General features: G+C 45.9%; 1 protein-coding gene across 1 annotated transcript in view; it reads right to left on the bottom strand.

Annotated features, from left to right (window-relative positions):
- The window catches only part of LOC134421272 (unconventional myosin-X-like), an 89,512-nt gene that overhangs the window by 64,243 nt on the left and 11,892 nt on the right, over window positions 1–13,377 (bottom strand). Inside the window, exons 2-5 of the mRNA XM_063161969.1 lie at window positions 11,101–11,199; window positions 5,814–5,972; window positions 2,022–2,209; window positions 1,653–1,787 (exon numbers count right to left, since the gene is read on the bottom strand). Of these exons, the coding sequence (XP_063018039.1) occupies window positions 1,653–1,787; window positions 2,022–2,209; window positions 5,814–5,972; window positions 11,101–11,199 (581 nt within the window). The remainder of the gene's footprint in view (window positions 1–1,652; window positions 1,788–2,021; window positions 2,210–5,813; window positions 5,973–11,100; window positions 11,200–13,377) is intronic.

Below are 13,377 nucleotides of genomic sequence, written 5' to 3'. Positions count from 1 at the left end.
ATAGGAGAAGCAGCAGCAGCAGCTTCTGGGTCTGGGCCAGGCCTTCAGCTTCTTGTCTTCAGAGAAACGGTGACAAATCAGATTCTCTTGCATTCACATTGCAATGGTTCATGTAGCACTAGAGATGCACACAGAACAGGTTGTGTTCTCTAACTTCACTCCAGCTCACAGCTGTGGCATCTTACAGAGTCAGGGATCACCTACCCAGCACCATAAGCTCTCTGATCACTGTCAGGTTATCAGTTCACTGCTAAGAGTGCTTGAGCCTTCTAAGCCGCTTGCCTTAAAGCAGATTTTGCAGATCTTAAGTCATGACTGTACTGCTCTTCAGAGCTTTTTCCGATTTGCCTCCGTGCCTGCTAAGACCTGCACACCTGCAAAGGATAAATCATCCAACAACAGTCTCTGGAACACCAGGTCCAAGGGCAGCAGCCCTTCTGCTCAAGGCTGCTCTGCTTTATAAGGACCTAAAACCCACAGTGCTCTCACAGCTGCCTCGTCTGGAGGTTTCTGCAACTATCACAGGCTCCATCTGGGACTAGTCTGCAGCCTCACCCTGACAGTACCAAACTGCAGGACTGCCAGCAAGGTCCTTCAGCCACAGGCAAGACAGTCTGGGAAATTCTAATGTAATTTGTTTAATATAATTCAGGTATTAAGGAAAACAAGGACACAAACAACAAAACAGATGTACCTTTCCTGCCTCTTCCCCAGGCTTACCTGATGTCAAACACCTACTGCCCTCCATTTCTTAGCCTCAGCTTTCTTTTATACCTCAGGTTACACTCACTCCCTCAAAATTTCCCCAGCATCACAGCACGAGAGCCTGGGGTCACACTGCTTCTCTCTGTCATTCTTTGCTTCCTTATTTTCTCTGCTGCTCTTTGCGTCTTACTAGTTTTCCTCAGCCACACTTTTCTTCCTCAGGTTTTGCAGATACTTTTTCCTTTCATCTCTCTGTTCCAGCGTAGGTCATCTGTGGGTCATGGTCCCTCAGGGGTGTCAGCACCTCTTCTGGCATGAAGCATTTTCCCTGAAACGTGTCTCCATTCCCCCACTGCTGCCAGCTTCTCTCTCAAACACATCTGATTCAGGCGCTTCCCTGCCTGCCTGATGCCTCGTCAGGGTTTAGGTGGGTGGTGGTTGTTCCCTGGTGCCAGCTCCCATGGATGGTTCTCCATTAAATCACTTGCCAGGACAGCAGGAGAGCTGCCAGGTTGCCCATGGGACTCCTGTGGGCCAGACAAACCAGCAGCCTGAAACACAGGGAGGCTGAGGGAAAGCAGGGGCTCGTGGAGGAAAGCAGGAGTATGACAGAGACTCCCTGTGAGGACAGCTACAGTCCAGAGCTAGAGTATTAATTCTCCAGCTTAGGAGACACATCCCACATTGCTGTTGGAAAGAAGCCTAATCCATCCATGGACAGCTGGGACAGCAGCCAGGGCGAGGCATCCCAGCAGGATGGCAACCTTCGTGTTTCCCTGATGTGACATCATTCACCTCTGTGATCCTCTCTACCAGGTCTGGTTCCATCCCTGCCAGAAGGCAGAGCCCCCCAAAAGCAGGGCCCCCCAAAGGCAGGGCCCCCCAAAGGCAGGGCCCCCCAAAGCAGGCTGACCCAGCACTCTGGGTGCCCACGAGGGTGACTGTACCTGCTCTCCAGGATGGCTTCTTCCACGTGAGTGCTCTTCTCAGACACAGGGGCCCCAAGGGAGGTCTGGCTCATGGCTGACAGGAATTTCAGGAGCAACTTGGTGCTCTCAGTCTTTCCAGCTCCACTTTCTCCACTGTTAAGAAAAAGCACACATTTCATTCACAAATCCAGGACAGACAGAGCTGATGACCATCCTAGCCGCGGCACATCTCTAGGAACAAACATGTGACGTCTCCGCTGTGACAAGCAGGGATCAGGCAAAGGCGGGGAGGGTGGTGAGGGTACTCAGGCAGATGTCAGTGCAAATGGGAGAGCAGGAGCAAGGCGTGTGATGCAGCCATGGAGTAGCTGGCTGTCCATCTCTGACCTGATGAGAACACACTGGCTGTCATGGCGCTTCCACAAGCAGCAGTAGCACTCGTTAGCGGTGGCGAAGATGTGGGGAGGCAGCTCACCCAGGCGGTGCTGTCTGTACAGCTCCATGGCATCCACACCGTACAGACCAGGGATGGCTCTGTAGGGGTTTACTGATGCCAGGATGGAGCCAATGTTTGTCTACGGGGAAAAAACAAAACACAGAAAGGAAATGAAGCAAGCTCCTAGGGAGAAAAAAAAAATCACAACAAAGCCAGACCCTGAAATAAGTCATGGTGGAGGAGAAAGCCTAAATAAGGACACTGAGCTTCAGCAGAGAGCTGCACAGTTTGGCAAAGATGTCGAACTCCAGAGAAGGAGCTGTACAGCTGGGTATGGATGGGGCAATCTGAATTTTGCTGCTTTATAATATAACATTCTTATCCTATTGTCCTTGTTAAATTAAGCTTACACAATTTAAAAACATGAAGCCATCTTCATACCCAGCTACTTTGCACTGTGCTTGCAGCTGAGCAGCAGAGCCAGGACTGAAGGAGTCAGGAGATACCTTCAATGACACAGTCCTAAGCAAAGGGGGCTTGGCAGGGCTCAAGAACCTCCCGAACAGAGTTAGAACACAAACACACACACTACACACATGTGCAAAGAACCACTAAAGCATATAATTTTTCTTCTGCTGCAAAAATGCTGTTTGGTGCAGCTTAAATCATTTGGTAAACCAAATCAAAATTGACAGCTGAAGATAAAGCTCTAGATTTCAAGTCTAAACATTTTTATATTTTCTAAACATTTTATTTTGAAAATATTTATTTTGAAAATCTCACAGTCCAAAAAAAGAGGTAGCAAGATTTAAAATAAAATACCCAGACAACAACACTGAATTTCAAATGTATTATTTTGTGCAGTGGAAGGAAATTAATTTTGCTTTTTGGGGCATGACTTTTTCGGTTCAGCCAACCAGCTCAAATCCAGTTATTCTCAGAGCTGCAGCTCAGAGCAATGGTGCCACCTCTCTCCTAATGATGGCTTTGTAATATGGTCAACATCCATGCTGCTGGTGTGGTGGCCTCCCTCACAGGGACATCTTGGACTGCTCTACTCAAGGAACACCCATTCTCAGCAGACATGACCAAATAAACACTTAGATTGCTGCAGGAGGTGCCAAGCTTTACGGTCAGGGACAACATCTAGCATTAGCTCAAACCATGAACTAACTATAAGTCACCCATCAGATATAAAAGCATTTGAATGTATCTGCTGGAGAAGCTGTAAATTAAACACGTGGTGACAAGGACGACTCATCAGGCCAAATGAAATCTGAGCCTATAGCAATGCCAAGCTCTGAAGCCAGACTGATAAGATGCCGCAGTCACCAAAATATTTAAAACTCATTTTTTAAAGCAGCACTCAGAGATCATTGTGGGAGGGAAAATCACCTAGGACAAATTGCATTATCAGTATAAACACACTATCATGGATCAAGTCCTGTGGACCCTCTGACAGGGACTTTTGTGGGCAGAAATAGAATTAATTGGTTATGAAAGCAATAAGAAGCAGATGATCTTTGGCCAGAGAGGTGCAGAAAGAGAGAGAGAGGAAAGCATTGGGTGCCAAAACATGAACTGGGGAAAAGCATTGTACAGGCAGCTGAGGAAGAGGCATTGCCCAGAGACTACAAGACATTTCTATGTCCTTTACAGCATCTCTTCTTCTCAGATGTTTCAGTTTGCATTTTCCATTGTAGTTTCACTAGGAACAGAGCTCCTTTCCAGAACTTCTTCCAGTACAGCCATCCCTTTCAAAGGTGTTCCTAGAAAACCTTTCCACTACCCAGTTGCAGTCTCCTCATCACATGCATTCCCTTATAGACAATTTATATCAATAATTTTTAATGGCAGTAAAGCCATGTACATACCAGCTACTTTATCAGCAAAGCAATTGCCCCCAAAGAATTCTCCAGAGCAGGACAAGCCACATGGGGCAAGTCTACTTTTCAGGACAATAGATGCTACTTGGATGGTTAGGCATGGCTTTGCTAAGGAGAGCACAAAATGGGGCAGTACAGCCCCCGGCCATTTCTGCATCACTCTCATTATGTTTGGTCTACTTTTATTAAGAAATACAGGAATTGTAAGAATGAAGAGGGAATATGCAGGTTGTTGCTGTGCTCACATAATTTCCTTCAACAGTTGGGTAGAGTTTGAATAGTATTTATCTGGAAAACAAAAGGTACTGTTGAGCTTGTCAGTATTGCTGTAGTAAATTAATTATGGGTGCCAGAGCAGTCTAGATATACTGCTACCTACACTCCCTGATCAGAAAGAATCCCCTTTAGGAGCTCATGGTGGGGTTAATAATCCAACACTGAGGGGTTCTTCTCAGTGCTGAGCATGTTGCAGAGGTCAGGCCCCTTCATACATCTCCAAAAATTTCAGACCCAAGATGCACATCTGAGATTCATGCATGATGCAAAGGCAAAAAACAAGGTGTAAAGGTGCTAAACTTCAACACCTTTTTGCAGAGATGGAGAAGGCACAGAACCAATGCTGAATAAGAGAGGAATGACATATCAGAGCTAGCTGAAAGGCTTAAGGAGGTACAGCTGCTATGATACTGCTGGTGTTGTGGCATTTCTGGTGCAAGGCACAGACTGAAAAGGAAGAGAATCCTGCATTGCATTTTAAGGTGCGAGGAAGAAGAAGCAGGAGCAATATGCCCAAACGGGGTCAAAAGCTGCAGAAACACATAGCATGTGTCAAACACAGGACAAAAAGAGCAGCAAGGACATGGGCCATCAAAATAATGTGTGCATGTGGCTACTGTCACAGGGTCACAAGGCTCTGTTGACAGACAGGCAAAGGTGCCTACAGGAAAAAAAAAAAGAAAGAAAGAAAGAAAAGAAAAGAAAAAAGAAATTACAGTCTCCTCTGCATCCAGTGCAGGAGGTGGTTCAGAAACAGGGTCACTTTACTGATAATTTACTGGAACACAGGTGCATATGGTTTGGTTGCCTTGATAACGGTTGCTATGCAACACAGATTTTCATTTTTTCTGTCATATTCTGAAAACTCTGTGTGCACATAGCATGGACAAGCAAGGTAAGACAGTCTTTGCAATCTATCTTCCTTGTTCTCTCCAAGTCTTAGCAGAGCACTGCCATCCCAGCAGTTCAGGAATGTCTTGTCCCAGGTGTGCTTTTCCTCACAAGTCCCTTTCCTAGTACTTGTCTCCTTCCTGAGAGGGAAATCAGGAGATGCTATGAGTATTCATTCATCTGTGCAAGGACAGCAGAGCAATCAAAAAAAAAAAAAAAAACCAAAATCAAAAGGTACAACTGCATGTAAAAGCAGAACAGCTGGGCAACAGGTTTGCATTCCTAGTTTTGTTAGGCGGTATCTTTGTCAGATCAGGAGGGATACTCAGCAAGTCTCTCTGTACATTGCACTTTCCAGTCTGCTTGGCCATAAACCATGGAACAGCATAATGGGGAACCTGGGGAATGTGAATGGCAGCTCATCAAACATGGATGTTCACAGAGGATACAGAGCTGTGCAATCACCACAAAGCTCAGAGGTGAACATTCATGTTTTGGAATTTCCTCCATAGAGGCAAAGAGGCCCCTCTGATAAGGGTAGGATCTCACAGGGATGATGGAGCTGGCAAGGCAGGAAATCCCCTTCAATTCCTATCCTCAAGAGACAAGGATAACATCAGCACTTCTCATGCAAAGTGGCAGCCCTGAAGCTAAACAAAAACCATTAAGGCAAAAGGGAGGAGCACTTACATAGATGTTACCCTGCTGGTAGCGCTGGTGAAGGTTGAGCAGGATGGCAGCTTCATGCAGATCTCCCAGCATGGACATGTCTTCCACCCCATCAATGCTGGTCTGGTGCATGGGTAAGACCTTTTCTCTGGACAGGGCGGCCTTGGGGTACTGGAACACCTGGAAGAATGGGGAGAAGGACAAATAGTCTAATGACACCTGGGCACATGGTCGGATTTCCTAGCAGAAATGCGCACCTTTATATTTTTGCACTGGAAAAGGAAATTAATAAAACATGGATCTGCTCCCTACTTTTACAGTCACTCTTCCATTCCTGTTCCTATATATTTGAGCCCTCTGGCCAGAAACTATACAGCATACTCCCTCCCTTCTTTTGCTACACAGTCAATCTCTCACCACTGATGGGGACAAATCAACACAAGGTTATTTAATTTCCCCTTAACAGAAGCAGGGCACAGCTGCTAGGCTAGACAGGTATTACACACTGCACTCATGACTGTGAATAATGATGGCAGCTGCTCCCAAGAGACCAGGAACAGTCTTTCACAAAAAACACAGGTGAGATCATGTCTCTGACTGTGGGGAAGGAGAGGAAAAGCTAATTCACATTGCGAGTTTGGCCCTGCACCCTCCATAGCAGCAGCCAGAGAGCATCTGGAAGAGTTTGTCGTCTCAAGAGCAAAGGAAAGCAAAGCACATGAGAAGCCAAATAAAGTAGTGACATTCTCTCTGTGTGATGACACTTATGTGTATGATACAGCTTTCAAAATATTTGTACAGCGACACCTATTAACTTCTATCACTGCTCTAGGAAGTGCTCATCTCTCTGTGCAGCTGCACTCATCTTGTTTCAATTGCAGCATCCTTCTTCCTGCTAGAGCTTTCCCCTCCTCAATAACCCCCTCTTCAGTTATCAGGTCATCTCCTTCACTCCCTGAGATTATGTGACTGTTCCCCTCCACCACATGCACATCCCAGCCCTCCTTTCCACCTCCTCAAGCACGATGCTGGCATTTCACGCAGGTTATTTCAGTTGCTTCCCACTCTTGGATTCAGCCATGTGCCATCTCCCACCCAGCATCCAAAGCTGTGCTGGATGGTAAGACCCAAAGAGAGACAGATGGGAGACTTCATACAGGCATCCTGGAGAAGGAAACTGGTCCGCAGTAACCCCACCAAAGAATCTTGTGCTTTTCCTCCTCTCCCAGTGCTCTGGTCCCTGCCTCATTTCCATCCCTGCTTGTCAGCCCTCCTGAGTGCCAGGGAGAATCTGACCGGTCCCACAGAGAACCAGCTCTAATCTGTAGCATTGCCCTAAGTGGTTTCTCCTGCCCACCTCCCTGGATGCTCAGGCTGCTGTCTGTGCTGGGGAGAGGCCGTGCATGCAGCTGCAGGCTGCAGACAGAATGAGGTCACCCAGCCCCCTGCCAGTCCCTGCAGGGCTCTCACAGCTGCAGCAACTGCAGGTGCTCAGCCCCAGGGCTCTGAGCTGCACCCTGCCACTGCAGGGCAGCAGTAACCCAGCACAGATCCCCTGCAAACCACCGCGATGCACAACCACAAGAGCAGCTCTGTTCTGGGAGGCAGCTGGGGAGGCTCAGTCCCTCAGGTGTGTTTGCCCCATTTCTCACCAGTCACACCTGTGTGGCAAGGACCATTCAGCCTCTTCCACTGGCAGGCTCCTTCACAGCCCACTTCTTCCACCAGCCAGGAATTTTGTGAATTTTTTTCAAAAATTTCAAAAATTCAATTTCAAATTTTTAAAAAGAAAATTCAAAATTTTCAAAATTTTTTCAAAAAATTTTGTATTTTTTTTTTTCAAAAATACACAGTTCACCTTCACGATCAGTGTAAAACAAAGCCCAGTCCTGCAAAAAGGCTCTCACCAGGCCTCTCCACAGCAGTTCTGCTCCTGGGTGTCAGAGAGGTCTGACTGCCAGCAGAAGGACCCTCACTCTGCAAGCATGATCCTAAAAAAAGTAAAACTTTTTTTTTCTTCTTCAGAGCAGAGACCTCAGGCACTTTCACAAGAAAACTGAGGGAGCAGAAAGGGAGAATGAGACAACTAAATTCAGGAGAGAGTACAAGCTGCAGATGCACAACATCTGGACTGTCAGGAACAAAATCAATACAGCACTTTCAAACCAGGAGGCAGCAGATGACCCTGGCTCTCTCTTGTCAGCTGACTTACCCAAAATTTGGAAGAGGACAAGTAAAAAACAGCATGATGTGATCTTCCCTTATAGCTACCTGGTACTTACTCATCTACTACTGCTCTGTCAGCACTTGCAGCCATTTGGGCCAGAAGAGAAACATTAAGAAAACATTAAGACAAAAAGCTGAGTGGACAAGTGTCCTAAAAGATATCAGGAGCTGACAGTACCTGTGTCCAGAGGCTGCCATGCACTAAAAGTGATGGGTCAGAGCTCATTTCCTTGTTCTTGATGACAACATGGCAGGAAATGGAACCCTGAAGAGGAACAGGGGTCCTAAATACACAAGTAAATAAGTAATAGGGCTTAGAAACTCAGGTTATACCTGTCTTGAGCCACTTGACTGGGGCCTCCAGCCCAACTGAGGTTTGGGAGGAGATGGCTCTGTGCCTCTGGAAGACACTTGTGACATGTGGGAGAGTTTTCAGGTCATCCCTGGCACTGGAAGAAAGCTGACTTTTCATTTGTTCTCTGCCCTTCAGGGGCAGGCTGCAAGTATCATCCACGCTCCTGGACACAGACACATGTCCCAAGACTGCCAAAGTGACTTTCTTCAAGGAGCTCAGAGGTTTGAGACACAAGCAGGATGATGCTCCACCCTCGGAGTCCCAGTAAGGAAGCTTTTGTTACCCCACTGCTCACCCCTGGATGCTTCCAGCAATCTGCAGGAGAGCAATTTCAAAGATCCTCCTCCATCATCCTGTTCCAGGAAGAGTATGCCAGGCTGGTGTTCAGCACTACTGAGCTGAATGTGACAGCTGATTTTTCCTGAAGCAAGTAAGAACTCAGGCAAATGGATCTCTCAGCAAAGTTGCCCCCAGAATATCTCTTTTTTAACAAGCTAATATAAAAAACACAAAGTTATATGTGTTAATAAGCAGATCTTTATTTTTGGGAAAGAAAATAATCACCTTTCAGTCTAATAGGCACCTCACAGCCAAAGATTTCTACTTTCTTACCAGTGATAAACTCAATTTGCCTCAAATTTAGCCCAAAGTGAGGGTAAAATGACCATGACTCTCACCAAGGCCCTGCAATGGTCAGGAATAAAGCAAAATCTGGGCAGCAAACAAGCCAAGATGAGGTTTGCCAGTGCTGCTCACCAGGCTCAGCAAGGGAGAAATGATTCCTTTTCAAACTCAATTCCATCCATTAGTGCCATCCTGAGCACACAGCAAAGCTCCCACCTGGCATCCAAGTTATATTTATCCATAAAGCATTTGGCTGTTTTGTCTGGATCGTGCTTTCCAATCTTCTGTTTCACAAGCAAAGCTCCTCCTTTCCTCCCAGGAAGTCACATTTCTGATGGATTTACTGCCTGAGGTGTTTTTAAGGAAGTGAAAACAAATGACAAAAGCTTTGAAGCATGACTGGACTTCTTACCTCAGAGCTGCAAGAGCTGCAGGGATGCTGGGCCACAGCAAACATGAGGACAACTAGATTTGGGGTGCTAAAAATCACAGGGATCACCTGCCCCATCCAAGCCAAAGTGAAGACATTTATCAGAGTCCTCACCCGGGGTAGGAGTGCCAGTCCCTCCCAGAGGGATGAAACAATGAATGTGGCAGGTGAGGGAAGCACACAGGACAGCTCCTGTGGGTGGCACTGAACAAAGAAAGCCCTTTAATGATCTCCATGAGCTTTTATTCCATGAGCCATAAAGCACATGGCTCCTCCAGCCTAGCGGTTTCTTGTTTCATGGAAGAAAAAAACCCAAACCCAGCTTTTTTCTAAGCATTATCCTGAACATATTTTCCAGCATGCAGGGCACAGGCTGGAGGTGGACAGACAGCTCTAAAATGGGATTTCTGGTGTCCTTTCAGAGGTCCCAGGTTGGTTTGAAAGATTTTAGAAGGCCACAGCAGCATGTCAGAAGAGACAGAACTGGGAAAGTCACAGAAGTCCTGTCACCACTTTTTGTCCCTCTGGAGGCCGCTGCATTACCTGTGATCCCTTAAAATGTGTTAGTGATATCCAGCACTCCCAAAACAAGTCAACTCCTCAAGAAGGGGTCTAGGAGACTACAGTAACCAGATTCAAAAATCTGTGTTTGCTAAGGGAATTTCCATCTCTGAGAAACAAATCAGGCTCTTTATAAAATAATGATGACTTCAAATCTTTCAAGGCAAGACTGAAAAACATAGTCCTACCACTGACTCCACAAACCAGAGTTCTAAATCCCCTTTCCCCCTGTGCCCTCCTTTGTTTGCCAGGTAAGAGGCCGAAGAAAACCTGTCCATTTTTCTGTAACAAAGCAGCCACCTGCAGGGCCCATTCACCTCAACGGCTGAGCAGGTCTAATTGCTCACTGCTGGAGGGCACAGTCCTGCCCATTTCCCCATCCTCCTCCCAGCCCAGGCATCAGTCTGACTCGCCCAGCACCTCCCTGAAGGCTGTGGATAGATTTCCCAGGGTTAGCCAGGCGAGCTGACTCACTGAGGACTTGGATGATCCCCAGAGGTCCCTTCCTACCAATATTATTCCATGAGTACTGCACCCCAGGGAACCACAAGGAGCACAGGGCTGGAAATCAGGCAGGAAAGGAGCTTGTTCTTATCCCTGTTGGAGAAATCTGCTCTCAGGGGAGCTTGGCTGCCTTGCTGAGCTGTTCTGTGCATCTCTGCAGCCTTCACACACTGACTGGCATAGGGAGCCCACTGCCACGTGCCCCTGGCCAAAGGGCTGACAGCAAAAGCTGCTGGAGCAGCTGGTGGTGAGCACAAGAACCCCTAGAGTGGCACAGCTTGGCAGGAGGGGCTGCTTGGTTATTGGAGCTGCCTCCTTCCAGGAGCACTTAGCCAATATAATGATTTTGTTAGGCTGTTAATGCAACTCCTCCAAAGATGGCACAAGGGAAACCAAGAAAAGTGAGGTAGGCAGAGAAATGAAGAGAACAAGAAGAACAATCTTCTTCTTTTAACATTTGTTAGGTATTTGGTGTAACAGAGCCAGGTCACTTTTCAGAGAGAATTGCAGCACTTCCATTGATAAATTTCAACATGATGGTCATGCAAAACCAAGAAGTCCATCTTACAGCTTGGCTTAGGGTACAAACTCATGCAAACTTCACTTACCATGCCATAATCTGAGGTGAAGAGAACATTTCCATTGGCACACACGCCAACAGTGCATGGCTGCAGCTGGTCCTGCTCCTGCAGCCATACCCTGGCACCCTGCAAAAACCAGAAGACATCCCATTAGAAAGAACTGGAGCCCGTGAGATCTGCACCCAAGGAAAGCTGGGGGAAGCTGCAGTATTCAGAAGCTACTTCCAAGCTACAGCTGCTTAAAATATTTAAGTAAGTTCTACTGACATTTTCAGAGAAATTGGGTTTGTTTTTTCCTTATGTAACAGGAGCGGAAGAAAAAGCAATTTTAATGAGCTTCATGCGGAAACTAAAGTAAGGAAAGACCAATTTTTACAGAAAGTGTCATGGAAAGATACGAACACACAGAATAGCTGGTTTGACTGTCTAAATATTTTAAAACTTGGAATAGCCAGTCATTAAAAGCCATGCTATAATAATAATAGAAAATATAAATAAAGCATGTTTACAATGTAAACAATACACCCACGCATCATTGTAAGTCAGAATGTTTCCAGAAATCACCAGCTAAGAGGATTTCACAGAGCTTTGTTTGCAAACTCTGGCAAGAGTTTCCTTTGGTAAATGACATGACCTGAGTGTTTCTCTGATGTATATACACACTGATGTATACACGATGGTCCTGATGCCTGATGTATGTATGCACTGGTGTTTATATCTGGTTTTATATATGATGTTTCACATACAATACAACATCTTAAACTTCTCCATGTCTCTCAAGACAAGTCTGAGCACAAGCTCAGATTTCTGGTAACACACACACAGGGATCTGCAGGACAGGTAAATCTCACAGCTTGCCTACCAAAATAGTAGGGAAAACAAGTTTGCTGGATTGGCCCCTTCTGCCTGTGGGACCTGGTACAAGGGAAACAGCAGGAGCATGAAGGCAGATCAGGGCATGACCTGCAATTACAGAGCTAGGCATGAAGTCACACCACACTTCAGTTATTGCAAACTAATCACTTCCATGTCTTCCCATAGAAATCACATAAACTCTGCTTAGATAAATATTGAGAAAAATCCAAAGTGCTCAACTGTTGAGTAACATTAGGGCCATGCTGCCTTTCATTGATTCATAGACTGACTTTCTTCCCTTTTTTTTTATGCCCCTAAATTATTGATCGGGAGCTTTAAGCCCTTCCTACCCTCTTAATCCCATCAGCACCATTAGCTCTTTGCTTGTAGGCTTAATATGTTTGAAGAAATTGAATAGTGTTTCTATATTACATTATACAAAATGTGAAACACTAATTCTATTTTTAATGATTTGTTTTTAGTTTAGGTGGGGTTTTTTAAACTGCTTAAGTCACTCTAAACACTTTAGTACCCTGGACTTTCTTTGCTGTAGGAGATACATCTATAGGCCAATTTCCAGTCCTCCCAATAAAAGATCTGGGTTTAATGACATTAAAAAGGTGTACATAGTTCTAGCTTTACTGCTGCGCTCTGGTCTAGAGTTTCAAGCAGATTAATCTTCCCTCACCAAGTGAACGAAAAGCACCATTGCATCTGATCAGCACCTAAGCCCATGGATGGTCTGCAGAGATCATCCTCATGGCCAGTGAACAACAGCAATAGAAAAAAATGGAATCTTACATTACAGATTTGAGATCCCAGAGCACTGGTGTGGACAGTACATCACACACAGATTTTGAGGAACTATACAGAGGATTTGTTACATCCTCTTGGATTTTCCGAAATTCTGGATGCTTGAAATAAAGTGTCCTGAGGCATCTGGGCAAGACATTTCTGTTGAGAAATCATCAATTCCCCAAATCACATTCTGACTAGTGTGCATAAACATATGCACATCAACATATGTTTAAAGATTTTTTTGCTACTTTCACCAGACTCCTATTACCGCCATGGTAGAAAGCAAAGAGTCAGAAAACAGGAAGGTTGTGTCTCCAAACAGTGGGATGAAAGAAAGCCTTTTATAAGACACTAAGTGTAAACATCCCCAACAGTGCATTTCAATGCCTTCCGACACCAGTAACCCAGGGTGGCAGGGATGAGAGCCTGAGGCAAGTGCAGTTTAATCAGAAGACAAGTCTGCACCCCGCCATGCACACTGTGCCCCAGTGCCACAGCACACACACCCTGTGTATGGCAGTGTGCCACCACCACAGCACCCTACACACTGCCCCTGGAGACCAGGACACCCAGGTTACGCAGACTTCCCACTCCCTGAGCTCAGAAATTAACTTGGAGCTACAGGCAATTGATAATCTGACACAGAATAGA

Source organism: Melospiza melodia, chromosome 8, assembly GCF_035770615.1.
Source record: "Melospiza melodia melodia isolate bMelMel2 chromosome 8, bMelMel2.pri, whole genome shotgun sequence".
Taxonomy (NCBI): Eukaryota; Metazoa; Chordata; class Aves; order Passeriformes; family Passerellidae; genus Melospiza; species Melospiza melodia.
This window is presented reverse-complemented; position numbering and strand designations above follow the sequence as displayed.